At 42.5% G+C, this 19,838-nt stretch overlaps 1 protein-coding gene across 1 annotated transcript in view; it reads right to left on the reverse strand.

Annotated features, from left to right (window-relative positions):
* Positions 1 to 443: 443 nt before the first annotated feature.
* PLEKHH2 (pleckstrin homology, MyTH4 and FERM domain containing H2) overlaps positions 444 to 19,838 on the reverse strand; it is a 572,539-nt gene continuing 553,144 nt past the window's right edge. The window contains exon 30 of the mRNA XM_086927801.1: positions 444 to 890. Within this exon, the coding sequence (XP_086783927.1) occupies positions 705 to 890 (186 nt within the window). The 3' untranslated portion in view covers positions 444 to 704. The remainder of the gene's footprint in view (positions 891 to 19,838) is intronic.

Genomic DNA, 19,838 nt, shown 5'->3' on the forward strand with positions numbered 1-19,838 from the left:
CGACTTATTTAGTTGATTAAGTTTTCACATTGAAGGTGCTTAACACTTTATTAATAAATATCATATAAACAGTTAATAGAAGATGGGACTTTTGGTTTGAGGTACACAGAACCCAGAAAAGTATTAAATCCATGGTTATGGTAATACTTCACATGCATTTGCCATCTTGGAGTCAGTATTAGCTTTTGTTTTTAACAAATCACTTGTGTATCTGAAAAGCGTGTGCTCCCAGTGTATCCACAATCATGTGCTTGTTCTATTTAACAACCTTTGTTTATGTCTGTGTGCTCTGCCCAGTCGAGCTATATTGTATTTACCATTGCTTTCTATGTGTTTAATGTTTGAATTACACATTGGAAAAAGCTGAGGCATAAGCTGTGTGAATTCTTCTTCACATATATTGCAATGGGTTGCAGCAATCTTTGTGTTCTTCTTTTAAAGTCTTTTTCGTTTTTCGTACGGTTGCTCTTTCTAGAGAGTCCTGTCCAGGTAGTACGTGGTTTCGCCTGGCTCTACTATGTTTCACTCCCCAATGGAACCAGAAGCCCTGCTCACTGGGATGGTTGGCTTTGATTGCTTCCAGTGATAGCTCTGGAATCTGGTATAGGACGAGAGTGAATAAGTCAAGGGAATGAAATAAGCCCATTGCTTTAATCACTTCTCCTCTATAAGGGGTTGCACAATAAGGCAGGTGACATCTCACTTCATAGAAGGGTAGGGCCTTTTGTTGGTCGGTTGCTTGATAATAGTGGCTGATTTCCCCCCTGTTTTGACTTTTGCTCTTCTATCCGAGATGAGAGGAGTGCAGGAGCAGACAGATGATGGGCAGCTCCCTTCTGCTGATGAAACGTGTTAATGTAACTGGCAATTAGCAGCGTGATTTCCAATATCTATTAAAACAAACATAACATTCTTACTTTGCTAATATTGATAATAAAAATTCAGTCAAAAATTCAACACATTTCTATTCTTTAAGACATGCTAGTACAAGTGATACATTTAAAGAATTAACACATGAATTAAAAAAGCACATTGTAAAACCTCAGCAACAAATTAGAGCACCACAGACTTCAAATTCAGTTATCTGATGACCAGCTAACAGAGCCAGGAATGACACAAATGGATAGAAAATTGAGGTTCATTCGAACAAAGACATGTACAGCAACATATTCAAGCAGGAAATAACAGATTCAAAAGAATTATTAGAATGGAGGAACCTTTTTCAAAACAATAATCAACATAGATGTATGATACTTGGAGATGGTTTGGACGGAATTACCAGGGCCACAGCAGGTTTGATAACAATGCTTGGCCTTCAGCCAGACCCAGCACACAACCTTCTGCAGGAGGCCAGCCTGATCTGTTGTCAGGCTTAGGCTATGCGCAGGGGGTTTAGCCACATTCGTCTTGATGTTTAATGTAGGACTAACAAGCATGTGAGAGGACTGAGGTGTTGTGTTTCGATTTAGATACCCGTAAATAGGTTTCCCGAATCGTGTCCTTATATAAACACAACTCAGATTGCCCTTATTTAGGCATAGTATCCCAGTCCTTATTTAGGAATCAGCCATGCTATCCAATTACAGGCATGGTCACCTACATTCATCCATCCCACGTCACATCGAGTTCTTAGAAACCAGACCCTTAAGCCATTGGGACTTTCCCTGCTTGGCTTATTGATTTCTCCAAGAACTCATTTATTATGCATGAACAACTATTCCTTAGGGGTTCATTCATAACGTCTTCCTCTGCCCGACTTTACGTCAATTCTAGCATTCCTAGGCACATTCCAGGTATAAATATATCTTCACTTATCATGGCAAACCACGGCTCGGCTACACAGCTCGATACGGCTCGCCACAGCAAGTTCGAAAGGAATTCGAGTCCCCGCCTGACGCACTGACCAGACCCTGTCATCCTGCTCACAGAGAATCCAGCTTCCAGTGTCCTGACTCCCTTCGCGGGGTGTTAGGGATTGAGATCCGGAGATTCCCACCTCTCTCATTCTAAGGTATGGAGCAGACTAAAACCTAGCGGGACTCATGGCATAAACTATAGCTTTCCATACTATAGTAAACAGCACCTGCTTCTTACCTCGTACTACACTTAGGTTAGGTACAATGGGGTAGAACTAGTTAGAGAACGTATCGTTTGAGTATTCACATTTTAGCCTGTGTTATTTATGTATATTTATATGAATATATGTCATATCTAAAAGACCATGATATTGCAGTATTATTTCTTCTTACTGCTCACGCTGTACATTTGATATCTTGCATTCTGTCTTATGATTGTAACAGCACATATCTCTTACACAAGAAATAAGACTGTTCAATAAATCCTTTTATTGAAATGCCCGTCTATCTATTTCTGTGTAACTCTGAAGAAACTAAGTATGCACGATTAACTGAGTGAAACTGTTATCTATTGTTTCCACGATTTTGAGAACTGTAACTGTTCCGATTCTAAGGGAAACAAAGTTGCCATGTTTATGCGGGTGTCTGAAATTACTCCTTTCTTGTTTATTCAAGAAGTTTCTAGTGACCTCCGAGTTAGCTGGCACACAAAGTAATTAAGTTTAATATACTCGATAAAGGCATACTGACCTCAACCCTATGTAAAAACTATAGTGTATATCATTCCAATGCGCAGAGCTTATAAGGGAAATAGGAACTACACTACATTGCGCCCAACGGTAAGGCCCTAATTTAACGCTAGATACTGAAGTAACTCTGTCGTGCTTTTCTCAGAGACCCCTACTGATAATACTCATAAGACGTCTGGAGTGGGTAGGGATAATATCCGCCATAGCTGAGTAGGACGAAAATCCTATGTATTAGCTGAATGGTTTGTTCAACGTTGCAGGATACAGTGCTCCAAAATATTTTGCACCTTCTCTTTGTTTCCTTGAAACTTGTTCTGTATTTTTCATAAACAATGTCCGATAGCGAGGACAATAACAAGGGAACCGGTGGAGCTGCGTCTGACCAAGTTGCAACAGGTTTTAATACTGCCAGTTTTAATAAAACCGATGAGGATGCGATTCCTATCCATCCACATTTAAGGAGAGCCATCACTCTAAAACTTATAAAACACGGCCTAACACCTAGAGGTGGTAGAGCAGTTTTCATGATAGAGGCACACAAACCTTTTCAGACAGAGGTATTCTATTCATGGATAGTATTCCCAGAATCAAATCCAGTAACAAAAGTGTTTCACTTCTACAAAGAAGATGAACCACCTGAGGAATATATTCCTTTCGAGGATATTGCAATTCCACTCACATATCAGGAGCATGATCTCTGGTTTAAAGGCGCCCTAAAACATCTCAAAAACATTACCAGACTCCATCCACAAGGTAGACTAGGAGCAACATGGCCAATTTTAGCCTGCTACACACCTCATCCTTACATCGAAGAGATGTCAGGTGAGGAATTACTCACTCAACTAGATGAGTTACTAAAATTACACAGTTGAAACCACAACTGTCTGGAGTTCCTGAAAAGGACTCTATTAAACACAATCCTACATTATGAGAAAGTGCATGCAGGGCTCACCTTTGTACCACCATGGGAGGACCGTCCTCCCTAGAGCCCATACTCCTTTCGACACTCAACTCCCAAGAGATGTATTTCGGAACATGAAGGACCACGTAGGACTACAAGATCCATTCCACTATCCTGTCTCTCCACAGCGAGACTTCGACGTGAACCCGGAAGTAAGTGGATACAACCCGAAGTCTCAAAACCGGTGGCGAAGGAGCACCAGGAGTGGAGTCAGAAGAAGCAGAGCGGAAGAGAGAAGACAGAAACTACGAGGAAACAGACAAAGAAAACCCAAGGAATGAGGATGCCCTGGGAGGAGACTAGGAACCGGACGAGCGGTGGTGCGAGGAGTGGTGGTGCCAGCTGGAGGATGCTGGAGAGCAGCCACAACTCAGGAGAGTTTCGGCAGAGCCGGTGACTGGTAGCTTCTCTAGGGACCAGGGGGAGTGTGCGAGGGAGGTGGGTGGCGAGCATGAGAAGGGACACGGTAGTGAGTTGAGGAACCAGCCTCAGAAGTACTCATGTGTTTAACAACATTTTATTTGGTTTCCCTGAAGAATTGGCACTTTACTTAATTAACGTGATAGATAACAAGCATGATTTCAAGGTTCATTTTCCTTTATGGCACTACTTCAGGCTTATCAATAAATTTGTGGAGGCAGACGCACAGCTATATTGATCAATGTCTTTTAAACTTCGTTTCCAAGTTTAGGATGCTACATAGGATACGTCCATCGTCCCTGGACTTCAGTAAATACTGAAAAGTCGTGTTTCTAGCGAATCACTCGATCCATCCCTATGGGCACACCTTTTATTTCCCCCAGTGTGAAATGAGGGTTCCAACACAATTTCAGTTCATATACTTCAGTATTGTTTATTCATACTTATTTTCCTTTTTACTCGTTATTTTTAATTTTCATCTTCAATCATTTTATATTGTATGTACAACATTCAACATTGTTATATGATATATCCAATGCATTTCGGGCCTTATATTAAGCCCTTCATCAGGGAATAACACTAGAAATGAAAAATAAAATGAATAAATTACTGTGCATGTCCTGTTAAAGTTGTTACAACATACGTTTGATACCGTTCGATAATATGCGAAAGTGATCATACATTCTGATACTAGATCAGTACATGAAATTATAGCGTGACCCTCATAATGCAGCAGTCTTTTATCACATAAGAAAATAGCTTCAGGCTTAACAGATCACTAATGTGCTTCCTTTACGTATTGTCTAAAGAATACACATCCCTAAAACCAGAACATTGAGATAAGACCAAGAGACCTAATCAGTAAAGCACTTCAAGGTGTGGTGACGGGTATATTATAAATTATCTTCACAAAACAGTGACTGATGACCCCCTCTTTCTCCTCTCTTATGAGCCTCCGGGGAGAGATCCTTGATACCGAGGAGGAGCCGGGAACACCTACCTCTGAATCCCCATCAAGCTCCACTAAGACCGAACTGGGAGAAGAGCAGGAAGAAATGTATTCTGAACGAACTACCACCCCTATCACTGATAATAAAAAACATACTTTTGTAAAATACATTCAGCCTTCTCGCCTGTTTATCAAACCCGCCCTCCCACATACATCTTCTAAAAAGAACTGGGAAACTAATAAACAACATTCAAAAGAGAAACGTTCTCAATCCAGAGGTAGGTCTCCTCAAAAGGAGCCCTCAGAAAAGAGGTAGAACCTCAGGAATAGGGATAATTTGAAAAAACCTGACAGGTATCAAGATAGTGATACACATTCCTCTCGTACCTTTCAGATATCGTCACAGACATCCAAAAGAAGAGGACGGTCGGATCACAAAAAAGAATGGGGCATATTACCAAGCAATAGCGATAATTATCGCTATTGCTTAGTTAGCGAGAAAAAAGTATCGCCCAGTTGCCGCGATTTTTATCGCAGATAATCGCAAATGCGATAAAAATCGGCAATAATGCATGAATATCGCTGAAAAATCAGCGATATTCAGGCATTACCGAGCTAATGCTTTTAGCCATGTTATCCACCTCCCATTGGATAACATGGCTAAGAACTGCTCCTGGGCAGGTGTTAGCTTTTGGAGATATTTGTGCTCAGCGCGAATATTTCCAAAAGTTGGTATTAGGAGATAGTGATGTTAGCGACTGTTTCCAGTCGCTAACATCTTGGCACGCCCACTTTGCATGTCATTAGTGATAAATTTCACTGACATGCAAAGCGGGCCCAAGATGGTCGCTATCTCCTACTAGCTGTCGCTAACTGGTTTAGCGACAGCTAGGTAATAGGGAGATAGTTTTATCTCCACTTTCTTGGCTTTTAAAGCCGAAAAAGCGGTGTTAACCCCCCTTGATAATATGCCCCAATGCGTGAAGTCCAAAGACGATCAGAAAAACAAAACAAAACCTAAATTCTCCAAGAAGAAGGTAGCAGGTCTGAAGATCAAACATGCCGAGCATTCCGAGAACACAACTCGAGACTGGAGAATGGGCTTAGACAATGCTGGACAGTGCAGCAGAAGTAACAATAGCTCCCCAGAACCTGAGGGAACTTCTAGAGACAGTGGACTTGAATAAGTGCATAACAGTAGAGAATGTAGACACCAGGGTTAGTTCTCCACAAAAGTTATATGAAATAACACTCTGGATGGAGGGAGACATACCAAGAAAAGTGAAAGCACTCTTTTGGGAGAGACTTTCAAAGGGTTATGATATACTTCTAGCAGAACAGGACTGGCCACCAGAATTTGTCAGGGAGTGCCCACATGGCGAAGACATCATTATGCCAGCCTTTTCCAACCATGTTCCAGTACATTTAAAATATGCTTATGCCAGGAAATGGGCAGTTGCCCAGGCCCCAGCATTATATAAAAATCAAGTAAGATGGGATGAGGACTCACCTCACCACAAGATCTAGGTAAAAAAAACAACCCACTGCACAAAGGCAGTATCCAATAAAGCAAGAAGCTAAAAAACAGGTCAGGGAGATCTTAGATCAACTTGAATATCAAGGGGTGATTGAAACATGCACATCCTCAATGAATAATCCTTTGTTTACTGTATCCAAACCAGACAATACATATCGTCTAGTTTTGGATTACAGACATTTGAACACTTGTTCCAAAACATTTGCAGTGCAAAATGCACATGGTACAGCATTAATGAATAACATTGTGCGTAAAAAGTATAAAACAACATTAGACATTGCTAACAGTTTCTTTTGTCAAAACATAGCACCTGAAAGCAGGTACTTAGCAGGTTTTTCAATAATCGGACGCCAGCGTCACGTTCCTATACAAGATGGTATAGTTTTGGACAAAACTGAAAATGACACGTTGAATGTGTTTTTGATCCTTATTTAAAAACACAAGCATTTCTGCAATTTGGACACGAATGTCCTCTACCTATTGAGATTCTCCCTCTTGACCAGTACAAATTTATAATTTATACTGACGGATCAGCACAACCTGCTACGGAAAGTAAGCAAGCTTACAGTGCAGCATTCGCGATGGTTAATGGTCGTATACGCGATGGTAAATTCCGACCGATGGTCACAAAAACACAATCTCTAGGAGATTGTACAGTTCAGCGAGCTGAACTTCAAACATTCAAATTAGCACTACGGATCGCGAATTCCCCACACTTATTGTGTGCAATTCTTTTTACTGTGTTCAATCATATAATGAACATTTACAGAATTGACTTCAAAATGGTTTCAAAGATGCAAAAGGTGGCACAATCAAGCATAAAACGATTTGAGAACAAGTAGTGATACACACGCGGAGTCATCAACGTGATGGCGTTCACGGTGCAGGGAATTAATTGGCTGATGAAACCGCGAATGGAGCTGTGCAAACGGCTTTCATAGCTGCGATCACTCGTTCAAAAACGAGAATGGACATTGAGATATTATTGTCTGTCAATGCTTTAAGCAAAGGCAGCGGTGCAGCTTTACCTAAAAAGTTTCCACTCAAATACTTGTATATAATTGATGCAAAAAAAGTTCAGTTTGCTCGAATCCCTGGAGTGGGGGATAGGGTAATTCTAAACATGGAACGTAGATTAGGCCTAATCCTAGCAGCACATGAAGGGATAGCCTCTGCCCATGCAGGTGTTTCAGCCACAGTATTATTATTAAAACATAGGCATTGGAGGCCCGGCACTAGAAACAGACCAAAACTATGTTTTGGAATGTGAAATATGCCAGAAGATGAAAGTCTCTAAAGTGAAACGTCCTGCACAGACGCTCCTGTTAATTTCAGATAAACCATTAGTGTGTGTTTACCTGTACCACTGCGGTCTCTTGCAAAGGGATGATAGCTATAAATATATCATGGTCGCAGTGGATTCGTGTTCAAGGTTCCTATGGATGTGGTCTCAGCACTCAGCTGACGCTCAAACTGTTATAAAAGATTTGCGAGTCTTTATCGGCACATACGCAATAAGCACACTACATTCTGAACAGGGTCCTGCGTTTAGCTCTCAAGCTTACAAAGAAGCCATGGCCAGTTTGGGCGTAGCATTGCAGTACTCCTCTCCATTCCATCCTGAGGGAAATTCCGTTGTGGAAATGAAAAACCGGGACATAGAGCAGTCTATAACATATAGGGTATTAGGTTTAGGTGATGGGTGGGTCAAAACATCTTTATGGGGTCCAACGCTCAAGAGGTTTTCTGGGGGGTGTCACTCCATATGAGGTCCTGTTTGGGACAAGAATGTGGGACCCAGATCTCGATTACAAAGGCACAGTGGTGGAAAATAAACCTTTTGACATCAAAGATCGTTTGGCTGTTTTACAGGAACGTGTTCCTGAAGCCAACCACCACTGGGGAAAATCCAGCAGTCCCATCAAGGTCTGTCAGGATCCCAAAGCTTGGGGATCTAGTCAGAGAGAAGATTGCGGATAAGAAGGAATTTGGGTGTTCTTACGGACAACCAGTACCTGTCCTAGTCATCTACGGATCAAGAACAGTACTTCTGCCGCTCCTTGCTGGAAAAAAGATTTGTGTCCATCGACCTAATCAAACCACACTATGTGTTGATACTAAGCAGTAGGCCATGTGGACTCCGACCAAGTAGCAGACGCACTCCTCTAGCTACTATACAAGAGGTTCAAACTGAAAGACTCATCACCTTCGTAGAGTCAAAAGTGAGAAATGAAGGACTAAGCAACAATGCTATGGAACCTATTCCTCTTGAAACCCAAATAACAGTTCGTCCTGATACACCTGTCTACACTAACATAACACGTGATCAACTGGTTCCAGCGATTTCAATGAATCCTGATGCAATTCCAACCATTGACAGAACTGCCTCTGGCTATTTCATTAACTTTGAAACGTTTTCCGAGGATCCCAGCGAACCTGAAGCATCGCCAGCACAAAGAACTTTCTAAGAATAAACAACAGACTTTTTTTATCTCCTGAAAAAGACTTGTCTGGTTTCACCATGGATTGAAAAATGGATTGTTTCTGGAATATTTTTCTTTCTGCTTTGGCTAGCTTTAGTAATGTCTATGAGTATGCTGATAAATGGAAGATATATTCAAATGGACACAGCAAAAAAAAAAGTGAACTTACTTCTGAAGCCACACAAATCATCCCATTGTGAAGCAAGAGAATTGTCAGCGTGAACATCACAGCCGTTCCTATACAAGATGGTATAGTTTGGGACAAAACTGAAAATGACATATTTGGCTCGTCGGAACTGTTGAAGATTCCACACTTATTTAAAATTTCATTAAGTGACTTTATTACCTCTAGTACCTTTTTTGATGATTGGGACTTCTAGACTGGTAATAACAGATGTCTGATCTAGAAAAATCAGCTGCATTCTCTAATCATGATTATTTAGAGGGTTCATCAAACTATGAACAGCTTTATTGTTACAACCACTATGCTCATCATTTCTTGCATAAATCTGCAACTCCTAGAAATGTATTTATGTATAACTAATGGGAACATTCTCCTACACCACCATAGGGTAGCTCAAAAATGTTTGCAATGAAGTTTCCATATTTTCAGGGTTCAACAAATCCATTCCAGAAACGTTTTTCTGCAAAAATGTGAACAAAACAGGAATGAAAAATATGTTAACCAATACAAAACAGATTTATTCTGCAGCCTTTATTACCCTACTCTCTAGACAGTGTTTCGAATTTTGGAAAGATACAATTGACACAAAATCTGTCTGGGGTGCAAAAGATTGGCAAGTGCAGGGGATAGAAGCTTTCTGTAGAGCCTATATCATCCCACAGCAAATAATATTTTTTAATGACACTGTCCAACAAACGTCTTGCCTTGGTTAGCCAAGATCAAAGACATGAACACTCCGTCCATACCTGCACCTGCAAGTAATAGCACTACACAGGGAGAGGTCGACGTACATACTATTTTACAAAACAACAGATCAGATCCTGAATGGGAAAAATTGTTGCTTTGGCCCACAGACACAAGCATCTGTCAAGAAAGATTCCTGAATAGAATACAGGGTTTTACTATCAATCGGCCAGAGCCACACTATGTTTAAAGACAGCATACGGGGGTAGTAACAACATACAGTGTAGGAAAATTATGCCTTGATTGGCTACAGACATCTACACTAGAGGATGTGAAACAACACTTATCTTTACCTAAAGAAGGCGCAGGCCTTAGGGATTTCTTGCTATGTCCAAGAAAACCGCGTCAAAAACGTTTCATATATGCCAGTATCTATGCTGCTTTTAATGAAATATGGAAGGTGACCCAAGCAGACGCTGTAGAAAGAATACGAGAAATTGAATGTATTAAGTTAGAGAAATCTCTCGCCATAGTCAACAATGGGCAAACGACTCTGTCATCCAGGATATATTCATTGGGCAACATTGTATCCTCTGCCATAGACGTTATAGAACGAGATTTGGTCATGCTGCGACAAGGCCAGTCTCAACTACGTTCTATTTTGCTACTAGGCTGGATGCTACAAAACGTGCGTGCTGGCTATGTGCCTTGGCCTTTTATCAACACAACGTCTCTGTTTTCAGAATTCAATCTCACTGATAAACAGATTGAACTGGCACAAAGGGGAGCAAAGTATACAGTGCTGAGCATTAAAACACTGGAAAAATTGCCATTTACGGTAGAAGGAAAAAATATCTACTAAGTGGATAATCCATGGCAAAATAACTCTGCCTGCTACAACTTTCCATTTTCAGTATTGCCTCATAAATATACCTGTAGGCAAATATGAAAGGTTGGGTAAAGAACATCTCTTCTATATGAATTGATACTTTAAGCAGAATGAAAGCCATTCTTTTACAACAAACCGTGCCTTTGACCTCGGCCAAAGAAACCTTTGATCTACAAATTGCAAGGACTTCGGCTGAGATACAGGCTCTGTTAAGTACAAACTGCCCTACACATTTCACAGACGTATCTTAAACACGTCTGATATGAGTGGTATTATGCATGTATTTAAGAACGTATGTTCAGGACTGTTACCACCCTTTCAAGCTGTCGTCCTCGGAATCATTCCACACTTCATGCACTCGGTGTTTGGTGGTTGCCACTAATGCTAGCACTTGTTGCAGGAATCCTGTTTTTATTCCTACTGCTACGATATGGCAAGCCAATCCACCAGCGTCACTCCCAGCACCGGGGAGAAAGCTTTCCTGGAAAGGAAGTGTCATGAACACATAGTACAACTTTTGGGCTTACCTCGTCTACGAGAATTAAATACCACATGGTTTCTGTCAATCAGACCAATCTGGCAAGATTGCATCTTACCTGTTCTACGCGGCCTGTTTTGCGGTGAGGAATGCGTGCTAGACATCTGTCTAACACTCCCATCAGTCATGACAACGGATATCGATACACTGCAGGAATCGATAACAGCCCATGCTCTGTGTTGTCCCCAGAGGCAACCAATCTGCGAGAACAGCAATTCGCAACACGTGACTTCGCAACACTGATCCGGAAGGACTTTTTCCGAGGCAGAGTGCATCTAACAAGCTCTCTAATGTATGAAGAGAACAATATGAGTGCTATATAAAATCCCGATATACAGACCAGTTAAAGTGAGAAAACCATACAGAAAATCAGGACTTCCATGGAGAGCCTGTATTAATAGTTCCTGGAGAAACCACGTCTGGATCAGATATATAAGGGGTCACCGCTATATGCAAATAAATGATGTCGTGAAAAGGTCTTAAGGAGTAAACGAAAATAAGACTGCAACGTTGACTTTAACGTCTATTTCTACATTTTGGTATTGATTTCACAACCGACTTTCATTTTGAGAAACCACAGGAGTCGATTGTTATAATTTGTTTTAAATTGGACTTCTATTCAGATGTATTGAAGGAAAAATGTATTGGTTCCTTGGTCATTTGAATGCATTTTTGATCAATTTTAACGTTTGAAAAGTACCCTGTTTGAATATTAACATATATATAAAAGAAACTTTTTTGATACAAAAAGAAGTCCTGTGTTGCTGTTTTTTGCTTCATTGCTTTTCTTGGTCTCAAGGAGAGACTAAATATTTGTGAACAGATACCAATTAGGTTGGGACAGACCAAAAGTAATACTAATCACATATAAGTCTGTTTTCTGTGAAAAATGTCTTTGAATAAATTCCCTTGCTGGCATTTTTTACTTCCAAGTATTTGCCCAAGCCCGCAAGGGTATATTGGGTTTCCCACTAACTTATACTTTATATGAATATATGGCATAGCTAAAAGACCATGCTATTGCAGTATTATTTCTTATTACTGCTGTAGTTCCGTGGTTTGCGAATGAGTTTCAATGGTTCCGAACCCGTTCGACAAAAGTCGTCGGAAATGGACGATTTTGGTGTTAGCAGACCGCAAATAGCGAGTGTAGCGTATCTGAGTGTTTTCGTATGAATCGATATAGGAGAACACTCTGTATTCGAGGATTTAGTTTGAACCTCCGGGCTCCATTTTGTGTACGGCAGCCATTTTGTATGGTTGCCCTAACATAGGCCCAATAACTGTGGGCGAACGAGTCCTTGAGACACGTATGCCTTAGCTGACTTTTCAGTGACCTGGCCGAACTGACTCCTTGCCCGAGGCCGACCTCGTTAAGCCAGTTCCTTATTCAGCAGCTGGTCTGATTAAGATCAAAGAGCAGGACGTGCCCGAGTTTATGGTACACTGCTCCCACCTTTCTATCTCACTTCCAATCTGTTTCTGCCTTTCCTTTACGACATAATCATTGATTTGGGTTGAAGGTTTTATGATGGGTTTGTCCGGCCTGATCGAACAGGAAAACTTTGGTCATTGCTGGTGGGCTGGACAACGGAAGATGGGATTGTCTGAGATTGTCGTCATACGCTACTTTCAAAATGTTACACTGTCATTGGTCAGTTTGTATGCACCTAATTCTAATTAGAAATGTTGCCTGAGGCTTGCTTTTTGGCATAAAAGACCATGCTGCGCTTGTTGAATTTGTGCAGTCTCTGGCGAACCACCCGTGTGTGCTTCGTAGATCTCTGTTCCTGGTTGCCACCAATAAACTTTGGTCTTTGACGTCATCAAGAAGTATCCTGTGTCTCTGTTTGCCAAGACAGGAGAACTCGAAGGTATCAGGCGTTCTCCCTGACGCCGCTGGGTTCTAAAACCCGGTCCTTCAGTTGGCGACTTCAGTGGTACTGGTCCAAGCCAGAGGTTCGTGAGAAGCTTCGTGTGAAAATTCTGGAGGAAGGCCAGCCACTTCATCGACCCCTGTATGTCGTCGTGGTCCGAAAGTCTTTGCTGCGAGGTTTCCCGCTTTCCAACGGCTACCAAGGACTGCTGCCCTGACTGTCGCCCTGTTTTGGAGCCTTAGGCGTTTGTAGAGCGAGACGATTGACGGGTCTTCTGGTGACGCCATCGACATTTCAGTTAAGTATAAGTGGAGCGTCTCCTAGTCCTTAGTTTGTTTTGGTATCCCTTTAGTGGATCGCTTTGATTTGGTACCTGCAGGCCCCAAAGCCAAGGGATTCGTGTATTCACGAGACTATCGTTTTGAGATTTCCCTTGTTGTTTGAAGCTAGACTAGTGTGCAAGATGCCTGGTTTTAGCAGCCTTAGAAAATTGTTTGGTTGTGGTTCATCTAGGGATTCCCGGTTAGAGGATTCGTGTCCCGTTCCTCCGATCGGAACTCCTACATATGACTTATATGTGAAGCATGGTGTGGGCCTAATAGTTATAATGAGATCTGGGTAAAATATACAAAGAATGACGGTGTCCTAAAGTGGCCCCGTTACGGTAGTTTTGAAACTGAGATTCTAGACAATCTTGAAGTGAAATTGTTCAAGAAGAAAGCCCGGCCGGCGATGTTTGACTCTTTCCGCATATGGCGCAAAGAAGCCAAACAGAAAGAAATGAAATTAGCAAAGAAGAATAAGCGAGAACGAGGTATGTCAATGGTACAAGCTGCTATATGCTTAGAGTGAGGAAGTTAGCGGTAGATAGATGCTACCCAGTCTTGCCGCCTAAAGAGCAGAAAGACGAAGAAGATCTTGCGAAAGATCCTTTAATGTCGCATCTGTTAACTTCGCCACCACCCTATGCACAGAATGCTACGGCACCACCGCCACCAGTGGTGGCTGTACAACATCTGGTTATTGTGCCTCTTGTAGTTCCTCCACAGCCAGCTCCTCTTCGTTGGCTACTACTGTCCCTTTGGGGCAGCCTCGTCAGGGGCCGTCAACTTTGCGTTCTCCTTTGACTGCTACTCCTATGTCTGTCCCTAATGCTTCTTCAGCTCCGACTTTGGATTCTTCCACTATTGTTCCGTCTTCCCTTGTTCTCCCAACTACTCCTTCTACTAGACAGCGAATGACTGCTGCCTTTTCTGGTTTCCTGACTCCTTGGTTGGGACAATTGGGTATGTCTCCTGTGGATGAGCATAGGCAATCACGTAGTCAATTGCCTGATGTGGATGAACGTGTGGGTTTGGACCATATGGGATCCTAGATGGGTTACGTATACATCCCAGTACGATCTTGGGGGTATTATGGATGTTTTTCAGCAATGGAATGCACCAAAGCAACAGTATGTTTTTGAGATGGTGTGTGTGTTCCTCCATGAACAATGGATGGACGAAGTGGGTAGAGCTCCTAAAGAGTTGTGTTGAGTGCGTTCTGAATTTGCGAAAGGGACGATTGTGAGTCTCCCCGACATCGAGAGAGCGGTGTCGACGTTATTGTCGTTTCGAAATTATGCTCCTTCTGAACGACTGTTTGAGCCTGATTCGTCAGTTAGGAGACAAGCGCGTCAGTATCCGATGCGAGAGGTTCCTCCGGTTGGGAGACCTCAAGATGGAGCTGTTGCTGCGCACTTTCAGCGAGTATGGGTACATGTTCCTTGGAAGCGTGCTGAAGTCCTAGCACTTAAGCAGACTTTACCTGATCCACGGAAAAATCCTGCGGGATATTATAAAGAGCTCACTCAAACTGTGGGTTCGTGCGTCATGAATTTGGCGGCCATAGACATGTTGTTTGGGAATGTTGTTCCACAGCCCATTTGGAATGTCATTCGACATGCGGATCATGATAATGAATTGGGTGCTCCGTGGGTTAATCTTGTCGCTGCAAATGACAGACAAATTGGAGGTGCTAAACCTGAAGATCTTATCACAGAACTTCCTGGTAGGATAATTAATTTTATGAAAACTTTGATGCCCGAAGTGCGTGTTAATTGGGACAAGTTGTCTGCATGTAAGCAGAAGAAAGATGAGACTGTGTCTGATTTTTTCACACGTTTCGAAGAAACTTTTGTCGATCATAGTGGTCAGGATATGGCTACCGAGGGTGGCCAGAGATTATTCGTTGACAAATTTGTACATAATCTTCTTCCCGAGTTGTGCACTAAGTTGAAGGATTCTGAGAGTGCTTGGCCTGTTTCCACGTCGGCACAGATTTTGGCTACAGCTCAGTATTATGAGAATAGTCGTAAGGATGAGTTAGAGAAAGCGGATAAGAAGACTAAGGAATTGAAGACTAAAGTTCTTCTACAACAAGCTTACCAACCCCGCGTTAATAGTCAGCGTGATTATCAGCAACCTTAGCAGTATTCGAGAAATTCGCCAAGGAACGAGTCTTCTCAACAGCGTTTTCCGTATGGGCCTAATCAGTGTGCGTATTGTAAAGAAGAGGGTCACTATAAGAATAGTTGTCCGGTTTTGCTACAACGAACGAATGGTGCTTCTGGTGTAAGAGGTAGAGGTGCTCAGCAAGCGCCTAGAGGTAGAGGTCGCGGACAGAATGTACGTCCTTTGCCTCCGCAGAATTCGATGAATAGTTTTGATCAGCAGCAGAATTCATCTGGTAGGACAGCACAATATTATGTAGATGATTATTATGTTGAGGGTGACGAAGCAAACGGTAATGATTGTTAGGACAGCTACGGACGAAGAGAGGGAGTTATTTCAGTTCCAGTAGATCAGAGTGGACCCTATGTTGAAGTGATTGCATCAGGTGTGTCAGAGCCTTTTCTGCTAGATACTGGTGCTACAAAGAGTTCTATTATGCATTCTAAACTCCCTGGCGCACCTTTGTCTGGCTTAAATAATGTTTCTGTAAGTTTTTCTGGCGCCCCGTTACGAATCCGATTTCTGCTCCATTGCCCCTTTCTGTTGGAAGCACCCCTTCTTTTGACTACAGGTTGTAATGAGAATTTGTTGGGATTGGATTTATTGAAGAGATTGTATGCTACATTGTACTGTTCTCCGTCAGAAGTACATCTTACTTTGGGTGAGAGTGTGATCTCTCCGATGTACGTGTCGAAAGATAGTCTTCCATCTGAATTGTCTCTGTTACCGGATTCACTGTGGGCTACGGGTCCGAATGATGTGGGTCTAATAGACATTCCCCCATATGTTGTGACATTGAAGGCGAATGCTAAGTTACCGCGGATTCCACAATATCGTATCTCAAGTGATGGTGAGCGTGCACTTTTAGCGATTATTTATGATCTGATCGACAAGGGTGTCATTGAAGAAACGAGAGGTAACGTGTGCAATAGTCCTGTTTTGCCTGTTTTAAAGAGAACTGATTCTTCACAGCCTCCTGTATACAGATTTGTTATCGATCTTCGTGAAGTGAACAAGATTGTTGTTCCGCAATTTCCTGTTGTGCCTGACATTACTGCACTATTGACTCTGATTCCAGATTCTGCCACCTGGTTTTCGGTGATTGATTTGAAGAATGCTTTCTTCAGCATCCCGATTGCCATGGAGAGTACGGACATCTTTGGATTCTCTTTAGGAGGACGAAGTTTTCGCTTTAAACGCGCTCCTCAAGGCTATTGTGAGAGTCCATCGATCTATAGTCAAGCCTTAAAGACACAACTTGATCTATTGATTCTACCTGAAGGTGCAGCCCTTATTCAGTATGTCGATGATTTGCTAGTCGCCGCCGATACTATGGAGATTTGCAGAGAAGCCACTTTGTCTGATTGTCATCACAAAGTTTCTCTCTCAAAGTTGCAATTTTGTCAACAAGAAGTAACATACTTAGGTCACCTCTTATCGAAGGAGGGAAGGAAACTGACCCCAGAAAGAATTCAGGCTATTGCGAAAATGAGTGTTCCTACGACAGAGAGAGAAGTACGTGCGTTTTTGGGTATTACTTCGTACTGTAGACAGTGGATTCCTAATTTTTCTCTGCTAGCGAAGCCTTTGATAGCACTTACTGTTAAGGATACTCCAAATCCTATTCCTTGAACTGACGAATGTCAGAAGAGCTTTTCCGAACTACGCAAGGCGTTGTGTTCGGCTCCTGTGTTGGGTACTCCCGACTACAGTAAACATTTCACATTGTACATTCACGAGAGAGAGGAATGTGCATTGTCAGTGTTGACTCAACAGTTTGGCGATAAGCAACGCCCATGCGCGTACTTTTCGTCGACCTTAGATCCAGTAGCTAGAGCGTTGCCGAGTTGCTTGAGAGCCACAGCGGCAGCAGCTGTTTCAATTCGACAGTCTGCTGGTTTGGTTATGGACAATACATTAGTGGTGATGGTTCCACATGCAGTGGATACCTTGTTGAATCGTACGAAGACACAGCACTTAACTAGTGCTCGGTTGTCTGGGTATGAGCTGACATTATTAGCGAGTCATGTGCACATAAAGAGGTGTAATACCCTAACCTATACCACGTTGATGCCGATTTCAGTTGAGACAGATGAGGATAGTGAAGAACAACATGATTGTTTTTTAAGAACTGAAGAAGAGACAAAAGGGAGAGTAGATCTCTGAGATACTCCTCTTCCTGATTGTGATGGTACTTTGTGGGTTGATGGGTCGTGCTTTAAGTTGCCGAATGGTGATACGACTGCAGCATATGCTGTTACGACTTTGCATACGATTGCTGAAGCTGCACGTATCCCACATAATTCAGCGCAAGCAGCAGAATTGATTGCATTAACGAGAGCATGTGTGTTGGCGAAAGGAAAACGAGTGAATGTGTATACTGATAGCCAATACGCCTTTGGCGTGGCTCATAGTTTTGGGCGTTTGTGGCGTGAACGTGGATTTTTAACTTCGCATGGGACGAAGATCCAGCATGGACAATTGGTGAATGAACTTCTTGAATCTCTTACATTACCATTACAAGTAACGATCGTGAAATGCAGTGCCCATAAAAAGGTTACTGATGATGTTGGTCGTGGTAATGCGTTTGCGGATGAAGTTGCGAAAGAAACTGCAAGAAACGTGATGAGTCGAATGTATGTTGCGGGTCCAGCGAGATGATTTCCAGAGAAGAGTATGTGTGAAGATACGATTGAGAGTGTGAAATCCATTCAAACTGAAGCCACTGAGAAAGAGTTGAATGAATGGAGAGAGAGCAAGGGTAGGTTGGATTCGAATGGTTCTTGGACGGATTTGTCAGAACATCAGAGATGGTTGTTGCCCGACGCGTATGTGCTTCCAGTTGTTACAATGGCTCATGGTATGGCACATATCAGCGTGAAAGGGATTTGCAAGTTGTTGGCTCCGGTTTGGCAGAATGTGAGGATTCCCAAATGTGCAGAGAATTTGGTTAAGAACTGTATGGTGTGTTTGATGCATAATCCTGGTAAGGGAACTCCAACACCAGCTGGTCATTTTGCTCCTCCTACGTATCCGTTCGAGGCTTTGCAGCTAGATTTGATCCATATGGAGAGATGCAACAACTTAAAATATGTTTTGGTGATTGTTTGCTCTTTTTCTAGATGGGTAGAAGCTTACCCCCTTAAGGACAATACTGCCCTGTCCACAGCGAAAGTCTTGATAAAAGAATTTTTCCCGAGGTTTGGAATGCCGAGAATTATCTGGAGCGATAATGGGAGTGAATTTGTCAAGTTATGAAGAGAGTGTGTGATGGTCTAGGAATTAGGCAGAAATTCCACGCTGCAAATCACCCCCAATCAGCTGGTTTAGTCGAGTGCTATAATGGTACTCTTAAATTAAAATTGGCCAAAATCCAAGCGAGCACTGGTTTGCAATGGCCAGATGCCTTGCCATTAGCACTTCTGTCTACGAGAATGACTGTGCATTCACAAATGGGTTTGAGTCCTTATGAGGTTGTGTTTGGTGGCCCGGCGAATATTTGGGGCGTACCAAGACCGACCAAGTTTAGTGACCTTGAGCACCCCGTGTTGCTTGATTACTTGCGTGAACTGACAACTAAAATGAGTGTTTACGCCAACAGGTGCATGACAGCCTTCCACAAACTTCAGAGGATCCAGGCCATTCTATTGAACCTGGCTCGTGGGTCTTTGTGCGCAACTTCCAGCGGACCAAGAACGAGCAGCCCCGTTGGACGGGACCTTTCCAGGTGCTCCTGTCAACGCGATCTGCGGTCCGAGTGCATGGCAAGCGAAACTGGATCCACAGAGTGCATACTAAGCGGGCACCTTTGCCCTTACCTTACGATAAGTGGGTCCAGGAGGGACTTGCAGACTCTGAGACTGAAGTTGTACCACGGTTCTTACCATTCAGCGATGCTCGACTGATTGGAACAAACTCAGAGAAAGAGAGCGACGATATTCTACAAGAATCAGTGCCCCTTGCGGATCGGTTGAACACTACAGAGCCTCAACTTCTATTTACGGATCAAGAGTTATCTGGAAAATGCCGCTATAATTTGCGACCGAGAGTCATGGACAAATAAATAAAGATTGATAAAGTTTTTATGATTTTTCTGTTTGCAGGTTAACTCTCCACCAAGGATCTACTCATTTTGTTTTTCTTGAACCGCCATCCGGTTCTTGCTGCTAGGGTCGCGGTTGCTACAAGTCTGGGGAGTGCAAGCCTGAGACACTAGGTC

The sequence above is a fragment of the Lissotriton vulgaris genome, chromosome 6 (genome assembly GCF_964263255.1).
Source record: "Lissotriton vulgaris chromosome 6, aLisVul1.2, whole genome shotgun sequence".
NCBI classification, from domain to species: domain Eukaryota; kingdom Metazoa; phylum Chordata; class Amphibia; order Caudata; family Salamandridae; genus Lissotriton; species Lissotriton vulgaris.